At 41.3% G+C, this 12,537-nt stretch overlaps 1 protein-coding gene across 22 annotated transcripts in view; it reads left to right on the forward strand.

Moving 5' to 3' along the window:
- Positions 1 to 12,537, forward strand: part of OTOF (otoferlin) — a 500,270-nt gene that overhangs the window by 377,083 nt on the left and 110,650 nt on the right. For all 22 annotated transcript variants that reach the window (XR_012243739.1, XM_073625193.1, XM_073625192.1 and 19 more), the window contains 4 exons: positions 4,673 to 4,735; positions 5,696 to 5,780; positions 5,872 to 6,031; positions 11,078 to 11,264. Coding sequence is in view for 21 of the 22 variants with exons in the window: in XM_073625193.1 (XP_073481294.1) it covers positions 4,673 to 4,735; positions 5,696 to 5,780; positions 5,872 to 6,031; positions 11,078 to 11,264 (495 nt within the window). In the remaining variant the exon portion in view is untranslated. The remainder of the gene's footprint in view (positions 1 to 4,672; positions 4,736 to 5,695; positions 5,781 to 5,871; positions 6,032 to 11,077; positions 11,265 to 12,537) is intronic.

Below are 12,537 nucleotides of genomic sequence, written 5' to 3' on the forward strand. Positions count from 1 at the left end.
CGCAATGTCGCAGTCCCGATAAAAAACGCAGATCGCCACCATTAATAGTAAACAAAAAATAATAATAAAAATGTCATAAATCTATTCCCTATTTTGTAGACGCTATAACTTTTGCGCAAACCAATCGATATACGCTTATTGAGATTTTTTTTTTACCAAAAAATATATAGAAGAATACATATCGGCCTGAACTGAGGAAGAAATGTATTTTTTTACATTTTTATGGGGGATATTTATTATAGCAAATAGTATAAAATATTGTGTTTTTTTTTTTTCAAAATTGTCGCTCTTTTTTTGTTTATATGGCAAAAAATAAAAACCACAGAGGTGATCAAATACCACCAAAAGAAAGCTCTATTTGTGGGAAAAAAAGAACATTAATTTTGTTTGGGTACAGCGTTGCACGACCACGCAATTGTCAGTTAAAGCGATACAGTGTCGTTTCGCACAAAATGTCCTGGTCATTAAGGGGGCAAATTTTTCTGGTCCTTAAGTTATAAAGTGTATCTAAACCCAAGAACAAAAAATGTATATATTCCAGCTTACCAATCCTTAGATTGGGTGGCTGCATTTGTTTTTTTTTACACGTTAAGCACATTTTTCCATAAAACTACCTGTTGAATCTGACAGAAACATGGCATCCTTGTACTCACATACAATATAATCATCCTTCCCAGCTATCTTCTGTGAACTACAAAACAACCCCCCTCTATGTAGTGTAGTTGGGGATAAGGGGAAGTTTTGCAGTCCAAATCAGTAGAGTAGCCTGGGGTGACAGCATTGCTCCACGCAGGGCAGCTGCCCCTCCAGCCCCCTTCCCTCTCTTTAGTCCCGATGTTCTGTCAAAGTAGCCAACTCGTCAGAAACTCCAACCACGTCACTTCCTGCTGGTTTCTTTAAACCATCAGTAACTGGAGATTTTGACAAATTGCTGTTTGGACACAACACCAGCCTCTATGTAGTGTAGTTGGGGATAGGGGGAAGTTTTGCAGTCCAAATCAGGAGAGTAGCCTGGGGTGACAGCATTGCTCCACCATAGATACAGTGCAATGAGTAAGTGCTGTCACCCAAGAACAGGAAGTATGTTACTGGCAGGCATTGCCAGGACAAAGTCATCTACTGCCCAGGGCGAAGATGCCAAACTGTGCCCCCCCTCGGGAACCACCGATCGTCTTTTGCACTTGGGATCTATGATACTAACATAACTGTGCTCCTTCTGCCTGTCTGGCAGTTGTAAGGTGCAACAGAGATAAATGTTGGGCAGTCAGCTGGCCGACACCCAATGTAGACTGCACCACCACACCACCCTACGTCCACCACTGGTGCAAACAATGGACCTCACCACCAGAAATATCACTGCTCCTCTGCTTGGGCTTCTCTGAGGTAGGGCAGCCCCCAGGCAACAGGGTGGGTCAGTAACGGATAGAAGGGGTAAAGATTGGTTGAAACTACTCTATGGGTTGCTGCCTTGCAGCACTCCCTACCCTTAACACCTAAAGACACTGCGCGCAGGACAGCTGCCCCTCCAGCCCCCTTCCGTCTCTTTAGTCCCGATGTTCTGTCAAAGAAGCCAACTCGTCAGAAACTCCAACCACGTCACTTCCTGCTGGTTTCTTTAAACCATCAGTAATTGGAGATTTTGACAAATTGCTGTTTGGACACAACACCGGCAACCGAATAATGTGCAGTACAGGAAGATTTAGCTGTTTTTACAGCACAGCGGCTAACGAAGACAAAGTTGCCGCCGCCTCGGAGGCAGCCATTTTGTTGGCTAGTATCAGAGCGGAGTAACAATCTCCGCTCATAATATCGTGCATCGGACTCTATTCGGTTGCCGGTGTTGTGTCCAAACAGCAATTTGTCAAAATCTCCAATTTCTGATGGTTTAAAGAAACCAGAAGTAAAGTAGTTGGAGTTTCTGACGAGTTGGCTATTTTGACAGAACATCGGCCCTGCTAGAAGGATAATTAGGTTAATATGAAGGGCAAAAAAATGAAAATGAATGCAGCCACCACATCTATGGATTGGTAAGCTGCAATATATTATTTTTGTGTTTTGGGGTTTAGATACACTACCACCTATAATAAACTAAACGTTTGTGGTTCTTGGTTGTTATCATTTAGTCAGTAAAGTCATGCCAGATGTTTGTGGAACTGCTCCCTTGTTTTTATTTCACTGAATTCATCTGGTAGGTCTTCTTGAGAATTTGGGGTTTAAATGCACACTGGTGTTAAACGCTCCTAAACGCCTGTACAAAAACGCTCTATATGAGTGGTTTTTTTTTTCTGCCAAAAGACCTGGCGTCTTTTTTAAGCCCAGTGTCCATGAACCCTGAAACGGAACCATATGTTTCAAAACTTTTGTGGGCAATCTCTGACCTCACAGGTTACCATGTACTTTCATAAGGGATAGTTTATCCTTCTTTTTCATTGAGTTGTTTAGTTTTTTAGCTTACTGCTAAAACTGGCCATGCACAGGTAAACTTTTGCATGAAAATATCAATTATCAAGAAATTTGTTCGATTTTCTTAGTGGGGTCAAATCAAAGTTAGTTTTCAAGCCTAGCAATGAGAAAATCTGAAGATGCAGGATGGCTATTTCTCTCAATGGAAGAAATTTTAACTGTGAATGTGGAAAAATAATATACTGTATATTGTAATGTCCATTCAAATAAATGGGATATCATTCAAGTAGCAGGTTTGAACAGAACATTAGGAACTTTTGAACAAAAGTAGCTGACTATGATGGCAAGTAAAAAAACATTCTGATGAACAATATTTCAATAACATTCGGACAAAAATCATCTGTATGGCCAACTTTATAGACTTTCAGGCATAGAAGAAGAGATGGGAGAAGAATTTACAAGCACCATCTATTTCCAAATCATTTATTATACCTAATAACCATGGAGTGGAGTTGCACATATAAAGAGAAATGAGAAATGAGAGAGGCTTGAAATGTCAGGTTGGAATGGTTGTACTTTGGAAGAGTTCCAGACCACATGAATAAAGTTCCCCTCTGCAGCTTGACTTTAATGGTGCTCGGGATTCTCTCTACTTCCCATGTTACTAAACTCTATAATATGCTTGATAAAAGTAGCATAGCTGCATAAGTTTGTCTCTAGAGCAGTGTTTCTCAACTCCAGTCCTCAAGGTGCACCAACAGGTCATCTTTTCAGGATTTCCCTCAGATGAAATGGATGTGGTAATTACTAAGGCAGTGAAACTGATTAAATCATCTGTGCAAGATAATTGAAAGCCTGAAAATATGACCTGTTGGGGCGCCTTGAGGACTGGAGTTGAGAAACACTGCTCTAGAGCAGCCATTCTCAACCAGGGTTCCAGGGAAACCATAGAGTTCCTCCAGAAGTTGCTAGGGATTCCTTGAGCTGTAGCTGATTGACTTTCCATTTGATGGTGGTTGCTGCTTAGTTCAAGACCAACACCACTATACAGAGCCCGAAGCATGACACCAATAGTCTTTTTAGCTCTCTTTAAGGGTAGCATTCTTACCATTACTGTAATGCCGGCCATAGATGGAACGATTTTCTTTTCCACAGAAAACAAAATTGCTTGATTCCCCCAATAAAACCAGTCAGTGTTGATGGGGGAATCTCTCCCGTGGAGCTATTGTGTGCCAGTCAGATTTACACAGTAATCAATGCATTTTTAATTGCACTGATCGCTGTATAAATGTGAATGGTCCCAAAATCGCGCCAAAAGTGTCTGATCTGTCCACCATAATGTCGCAGTCACGATAAAAAGCACTGATCGCCGCCATTACTAATAAAAAAAAATTAATAAAAATGCCATAAATCTATCCCCTATTTTGTAAACGCTATAACTTTTGCGGAAACCAATCAATAAACGCTTATTGTGATTTTTTTTACCAAAAATATGTAGAAGATTACATATCGGCCTAAACTGAGGAAAAACATTTTTTTTTATATATTTTTGGGGGATATTTATTATAGCAAAAAGTAAAAAATAATACGTTTTTTTTCAAAATTGGTGCTATTTTTTTGTTTATAGCGCAAAAAATAAAAACCACAGTGGTGATCAAATACCACCAAAAGAAAGCTCAATTTGTGGGAAAAAAAGGACGTCAATTTTGTTTGGGAGCCACATCGCACGACCGCGCAATTGTCAGTTAAAGCGACGCAGTGCAATCGCAAAAAGTGCTCTGGTCTTTGGCCAGCCAAATGGTCCGGGGCTTAAGTGGTTAAGGGTTGCACTCCTCCCGACCACCTATGTAAGGGCAGGTTTTTCCTTTAGTTTTACTTGTCTTAGCGAACAATGATCACAGTACTGTATCTATAGATGAGCAGCGTTGTCTCCCTAGGGTAGAACTAGAACACCTCCCCCTCTTCTCTCCTTTATAACATAGTGGAAGGTGTTCTTCAGTCCTTAGAGGGAGCTGGGAATAATGCTAATGGAAAACTGGCAAGGTACAGACAGCACAGAAACTTGTAAGCTCACTGGATTTCTGGCAGGGTTATTATATTATTTTTGTATTTTAATTATCGAACAGATATAAAATATATTTAATGGCATATCTAACAAATCCCAAGGAAGCCCATAAGATACATTCATTGTTAGGGTTTAAATACGTGTCTCTCTGCATTCTGTTATCTGAATTCCGTCTCTTATAATCAATGTCTCTCCTTCCCACAGTACTTCGTCTTTGATTTCCACGTGCCTCCGGACGTGATGTTTGACAAAATTATCAAACTGTCAGTAAGTAACAATGTTTGCCGTTCCCTATCGACACAAAACACTGAGCAGTGTGGTGAGCGATCACTTCTGCCATCAACACAAACACATTTTACAACCTCAGTTGGCTTCATTCGAGGCTCCAGGGAATATTGATTTTATTTCTCAGTGTTCACCAAGAATGCGGAGCGATATTTATGCATCCAATAATGAGTATGGTGACTTAGTTTGAGAAGAAAAACATGGAAACAAAGGTGTCTCTTATGTATCATATCAGTTCACAGATAAAATTTGTATTAGAAAAAGATCGTGGCTAGAGTTACTAGGTGGAATGACATTGGCAGCAGCCCGATTTACCTGTTTGTGGTGTCAATTTTTTTCCTATCTAGATCAGATAGTACAAGTCGAATAAAATATTCCCTTTTATCCTGGGAATTTAACTGACAGTAAACACTTGCTGAGATTGTGACCCAAGGCTAGCCAAAACTTTTTTATTTTGTTTTGGATAGAGCAAGTTTTTCTGCAATCTCCCCTATTGGGGAGATTTCCCATCACTTCTTGTCAGACAGAATGGGCTGGCCCCTTAAAGCCCCTTCACACCTGTCTGGTGTGCTGCAGTGTGTTACTGCACAAACATTATTGTGCGTTATTTCATATACAGGTTAATTATTCATTTTGAATGGGCTGCCAATTCACAACAGTGCACAGAAAAATAAAAATAAACCTTTTTTTTTATGCGGTGTATCACATCTGGTTCCCCTCTGTGTGGTTTGGTACGCTACAATGCACATGTGTTTGGGTGTGTATCTAAGGCGTGTTGAAGTTGCGTTATCTCAATCAACACATAAGTATGAAGCCAACCTTAAAGCTGCAGCTCCCTTTTGTTTATTGGTAAACAGAGAGTGAAAAAATAAAGTAAAAACTTGATCTGTGAACAATATTTGTTATAACTTACTGTATATTTGTCTTTTTGCTTTCCCATAGGTCATCCATTCCAAAAATCTCCTGCGCAGTGGCACGTTGGTCGGATCATTCAAGCTGGATGTGGGGACGGTCTATACACAACCTGGTACGTACTTGTAGGCTGGTGCCTAAGATTTTATTTAAATTTAACTTTGTAAATCAATGTTTAACTTCCATCTCTTGCATCATCATTCTAGAACACCAATTCTACCACAAATGGGCCATTCTTTCTGACCCTGATGACATCACAGCGGGGGTTAAAGGTTACCTGAAATGTGACATTGCCGTCGTTGGAAAAGGGGACAATATAAAGACACCTCACAAAGCTAACGAGACTGATGATGATGACATTGAAGGGTGAGTGTATTGGCCCTTGTACCTAGCTGCTTCCCTTTATGTTCCCTATTTTGGTGGCTTCATTTTTCATTTGAGGTTTCTGTGTGGCACTATGGGACTTCCGCAACACATTTCATGGTATCGGCTTTTTTAGCCTAAAGAAGCCATGAAAGGAACCTTCTAACATTTTAGAAATGGAATTCAGGCCCAATAGGGGCGCCACAGCATGGATAGTGGGATGGTGGCTGGGCAGGAGATAGCTTTGGAGTTGGGACTTATCTTTGAGGTTGGAAAAGGCAAGCCCCTGCTAACAAAGTTGACTTGTGACCCTCTAAAACTATTAAAAGAAGAAGTCCAGGTATGGACATTTTTACATGATTACATTGGTCCAGCTTGGACCATATATGACCATATATCATACCTGTAGGATCCCTCTGTAAAAAAAAGTTTTGCCTTTAGTTCTACTTTAACTACGTTCCCTTATACTGGCTTTTTAAAATAATAAATGCAATATTTAGAGGTTGCATGAGAAGATTGAGGCAATAAAACACTTGATAGGTAAAATTATTTTTCCAGAGGTCTAGACCAAAAAAGAAGGACAACTGGGGAGTAAAGAGGGATGGAGGGGTTTGGCAGAAGAACAGTCCCTTTCAATGAGGGACAGTAAGGAGCTATGCCTAAAGGTTAATTAAGAAGCTGATAATCTCAGTAGGAATGAGAGTACGGCTTCCTTTACATCCATCTAATGTTTTATATGTCATTATCTTGTATTATAGACATAGTCTTCCTCCTTCAGCTGTAAGTCACATGCACTACATGAAATGAGGCCACTGCATGGCATACCTCATTAAATCCGGTGTATCTGGCACTTCATTATCACCAGCCCCCAGCCTTCATTATGTCCATCGCTTACGGAACAGAAATGTTAAACTGATTGAATTACCCGATCGTTTTGTTTATTGTCAATGTTTCATTACAGTCACCTCACTAACATAAAAAGATAAAAGTGTCGCTGAAAGGGGAAACCTTGCTTTTTCTGGAGGCCAATGCAACCGGTTCACTTAGAGAAAGTAGAAATCCAGGTTTAATTTCACTTGAAATTGTTTATTTCATATAAGAACACACTTCAGGCCTGGTTTATCCTGCTTTATATAACATTTGAAATGAAATTGTATGATCCCATCCCATGCTTCCAATAGAAGAGTAGTTAGGTATGTAGAACATGTAAATCCTGCCCTCCTTAAGCTTCTCAATCCTCTTCATCTTTATAACATGAAGAGGGGGACCTGGTGTGCTGATCAGAAGGGCTTCAAAGCCATCTTGTACATCTGGGAGCCCCCACAGCTCTCACACGTCTCACCGGGGATTCTGCTAGAGGACAAAATGACAGCTTTGAATTCAGGATGGAGTAAATAGCTAAGCTTCGTGTAGACTGTGACAGACGTGGAGTTAAGAGGATATGCTAGAATAAATACTTGTTAAAGCATGATAATAAAAATAAAACAATCACTGTAATCTAAACGCTAAAAAAAAAAAATATTTGATAGCGTTGTAGCTTATCGGTCCTCAGATGTGGTGGCTGCATTCGTTTTCTTTTTTTAGGCTTTTTTTTCTTTTGTTTTTATCTGGCGATCTGACCAGTCACACATTTTCTGTCCTAGGGTGACAACACTCACTCAGTGTAATATGGAGGAGCGGTGTTGTCTCTCTAGGACAAGATTTCAGCACACAACCCTGCCTGCTCTTACGTCACAGGAAGGGGTGTTATGTAGTCTAGAATGAGAAAAGGGAATGATGCTAACTGAAAAGAGTGCAGTACAGGTAGATAGCACAGGAAGTCATCAGCTCACAAGGTTTCTGGCAGGTGTATTTTTGCACTGATGGAACAAATAAAACAATTTCAGTGGTGCACAATATTTAACAGAGCAAAAAGCAGAAAGTAACCAAAGGTCATTCAAATAAAAGTTTCCCATTACTACTAAGCCCTAAATAGGGAATCCTTATGTCTGCTGATTGGTTGCAAATGCCAAGAGGGGCTTGTTCTTACTCCAAACTGCCAACACATCAAGGGAAAACAGCACACCATAATGCAGGGATCCTCAAACTACGGCCCTCCAGCTGTTGCAGAACTACACATCCCATGAGGCATTGTAAAACTCTGACATTCACAGACATGACTAGGCATGATGGAAATTGTAGTTCCTGAACACCTGGAGGGCCGCAGTTTGAAGACCCCTGCAATGTACGATGGTAAAATTTTATTCCAGGACAAAACTAAAAGGATCCACAACTGAGACCTCCTCACTGATGCATACCACCCAACAGGGGGCTTAATCATAGAGATACAGCACTGGGACCTCATCCACTGATATGTTTCACCCAACAATGGGCTTAATCGTAGATATACAACATTGGGACCTCTTCACCGATATGTTTCAACCTTACAATGGACTTAAGCATAGAGATACATCACTAGGACCTCCTGCATTGACATGTACAACGGGCTTAACTGCAGATATTCAACACAGGGACCACCTCCACTTACATGTTTCACCCAACACTGGGCTTAATCATAAAGATACAGCACTGGGACCTCCTTGACTGACATGTTTCACCCAATATCAGATTTATTCATAGAGATACAACACTGGAACCCCTTCCATTGACATGTTTCACCCAACAGGAAGCTTAATTGTAGCAATTCAACACAGGGACCTCCTCCATTGGCATGTTTCACCCAACACTGGGTTTAATCATGGAGATACAGCACTGGGACCTCCTCCATTGACACGTTTCATCCAACATCAGAGTTAAGCATAGAGGTACAACACTGGGAATCTCCTCCACTGATATGTGTCACTCAACAAAACTGATATGTTTTCACCAACGATGGACTTAATCATAAGGGTGCAACACTACTGACTTGTTTCACCCAACAGCTGACTTAATTGTAGAGATACAACACAGAGATCTCCTCCACTGACATATTTCACCCAACACTGGCTTATTCATAGAGATACAACACTGGGACCTCCTCCGCTGACACATTTCCTCCAACACCATGCTTAATCATAGAGATACCACACTGGGATCTCCTTCACTGACATATTTTACCCAATACTGGACTTAATTGTAGCGATACAACACTGGGACCTCCTCCACTGACTCTATTCACCCAACACCAAGCTTAATTATAGAGATTTAACACTGGTACATCCTCCTTGTTTCACCCAACACATGGACTAATTGCTTTAGTGATACAAAACTGAGACCACCTCCACTGACACATTTCACGAAACACCTGGCTTAATTGTAAAGTTACGACACTGGGACCTCCTCCACTGACATGTTTCACCCAACTCTAGGCTTAATCATAAAGATACAACACTGGGACCTCCTCCATTGGCACATTTCACCCACCACTGGGCTTAATCGTAGAGATGCAACACTGAGACTGCTCCCACTGATGCGTTTCAGGGCTAGTTTGATCTAGACTGTTTTAACAAAAAATATATTTTTATTATTTTCACTGTGACAGGCTATTGAAGCTAATTGATGTTTTAATGTTTCAGTGGTTTTCATGAAAGAGGTTGTGCAGATGTGACGAGACAACAAAACTTATGTTGAGAGACATTGGAAAGTACATATACAGCACTTATACAGATCATACATTCCATCAGACAGACACAACTGACAAGAAAATGGTTCTAGTAGGCGTTCTCAAAGAAATTATCCCAGAAACAATATTGCAAATGCTTCCCATATGCTATTACATTGTTTTAGAATTACTGTAAAATGACCTCCAACATTTAGCACTTTAATTCCTTATATAATTCTTTATATACATTTCTGCACATTTTACATGAATGGACAGGATAAAACATTAATAAATGTTCTTTAGACTTCCCTAAATATACAGCTCCTGTCCTGCAACTGCTGTGAGCAGCTATGTTCTGCGGCACCAGATGCATCCTGTTTAGGGGATCCAGCAGCCATTGCTGGACACTGAAGAGTTATTAAATATTCTAATTACCAGTACAATTAAAAAAAAAAATTAAAGGAGTCAAAAGGGCGAAGTGCTATCATGAAAGAAGGAGGGGGATAAATATGTTAAAAAGGATTTAAAGCATGAAGAATAGGTGATGAAGCAGATATTTTGGAGGTAACAAATGTAAATAATGGACATAATGTGTGTTAAATCCTTAACTAAACTTTCGGCCACAGCCTGAAAAGAAAAGACTGTCTCCTGCTAGCACTCCGTTTGGAAGCAGTGGTGTTTCTGCAGAGATCTGAGTCTAATGCCGCGTACACACGGGTGGACTTTTCGACCGAACTGATCCGACAAACTTTCCAGCGGACTTTCGATGGACTTTTGACGAACTTCCGACGAACTTTCTAACGAACGGACTTGCCTACACACGATCACACCAAAGTCCGCCGGATTCGTACGTGATGACGTACACCAGACTAAAATAAGAAAGTTGATAGCCAGTAGCCAATAGCTGCCCTAGCGTCGGTTTTTGTCCGTCGGACTAGCATACAGACGAGCGGATTTCTGGGTCCGGCGGAGTTACGACGTAAAGATTTGAAGCGTGTTCCAAATCTAAGGTCCGTCAGATTTGCGACTGGAAAGGTCCGCTGAAGGTCCAGTGAAGCCCACACACGATCGGATTGTTTGCCGGATTTGGTCCGTCGGCGTCCGTCAGACCAGTCCGGTCGAAAAGTCCGACCATGTGTACGCGGCATAAGTCAGAGCTAGAGCTCTCCAATCAGCGAAGCTCATGCTTCCTACTAATTGGCAAGACACTGGTGTCACAGAACATTATACATTTTATAAAGAGAAAATACTACTGAAGCCGTCTGCTTTGTGGTGCTGCAAATTTGTCCTCCTGTCTTTAAGTCAACTGACTCATTAAAATCAATGTATTCCTTGTACGATTGATGTCAACATAAAGTGCTGACATCTGGAACAGAGCCATGGAGCTGCTGATGTAAAATTCCCATTCTCGCAATTGTTATATATGTACGTCTTCATTAAAATGATTAACGCTTTTTTTTTTTCTCCAGAAACCTGCTGCTTCCAGATGGGGTACCTCCAGAGCGTCAGTGGGCTCGCTTCTACGTTAAGATCTACCGCGCTGAGGGGCTACCCAGAATGAACACTAGTATCATGGCCAACGTTAAGAAGGCACTTATCGGGGAAAACAAGGACTTGGTGGATCCCTATGTCCAAGTTACATTTGCCGGGCAAAAGGTAATTGATATGAAAAAAGTGTGGGAAAATAAAAAAAAATACATATTCAGCTATCTGTCCCCACCGCATCTAATGCCCCGTACACACGATCGGAAATGCCGCCAGCAAAACTTTGATGAGAGGTTTTGGTCGGAAAATGCGACCGCGTGTATGCTCCATCGGACTTTTGCTGGCGGAATTCTAGCCAGCAAAAGATTGAGAGCAGGTTCTCTATTTTTCAGTCGGAAAAAGTTCCTATCCAAACATGTGTTCGTCTGTATGCAATTCGGATGCGCAAAAAATCACGCATGCTCGGAAACAATTCGACGCATGCTCAGAAGCATTGAACTTCATTTTCTCGGCTCGTCATAGTGTTGTACATCACCGTGTTCTTGACAGTCGAAAGTTCAGAGAACTTTTGTGTGACCGTGTGTATGCAAGGCAAGCTTGAGCGGAATCCCATCGGAAAAGCCATCATACCTTTTTCTGACCAAAATTCCGATCATGTCTACGCGGCATAACACCGAGAACTGAGCAATCAAACACCACTGATCGCTCAGCTCTCAGCCTGCAGAGAGCCGGTGGATGTCAGTCTCCACTCTCTGCTCTGCCCGTAAGTCCCCCCTGCCCCAGTGCTCACTGGAGCAACAGCTATGGAGAGGGTGGTAGCAGGCTGGCACAGGCTCTCAGCGGCACACTGAGAGGCCAATTTAGCTGCCCGTCCAGATGTTTGGGTGGATCAGGATTCTTCGAGGGCCTAGAACTGGCTCTGTGACTTCAGCTGAAAGTGGGTTTTAGCCCCCTCTCCACTGAATCTGGGTCACAGAAATGCAGAAAGAAGTTAACTTCTGTGATCCAGAAGAGAAGTATGGCCAAAAAAGCTTCCCTTTTAAAGGGCCAGTCCAAGAAGAACTGATATTTCATAATTTGGTAGATGTTGAAGAGTTAAAACCTCTTATAGTTCCTTTCTCTTATGGACTTTGCTTTGAGATCTCAGGTCTGTACACCTCCATTATGAAGGGCTCCAATCATCCTTGCCCTAAGTTTCTGGCTTTGTACCCCTCATGTGCCCACATTAAGGGGCTCCCACAATCCCTGCTTCGAAATTTGTTTTGTTTCGGATTCTATAGTTAGGTTAATCACTTTGTTTCATCATAATCGTTATGTTAATATGATTAATTTTCGTAATTCGTTTTGTATATTTGTATATTCGTGGTTTCGAATTGATCTGTATTTCGGAAGTTATTTCAGAAGATTGGCTATATTTGTTTTAACGTGTTATTTCGGGAGATTA

Source organism: Aquarana catesbeiana, linkage group LG04, assembly GCF_042186555.1.
Source record: "Aquarana catesbeiana isolate 2022-GZ linkage group LG04, ASM4218655v1, whole genome shotgun sequence".
In the NCBI taxonomy this organism is placed as follows: Eukaryota; Metazoa; Chordata; class Amphibia; order Anura; family Ranidae; genus Aquarana; species Aquarana catesbeiana.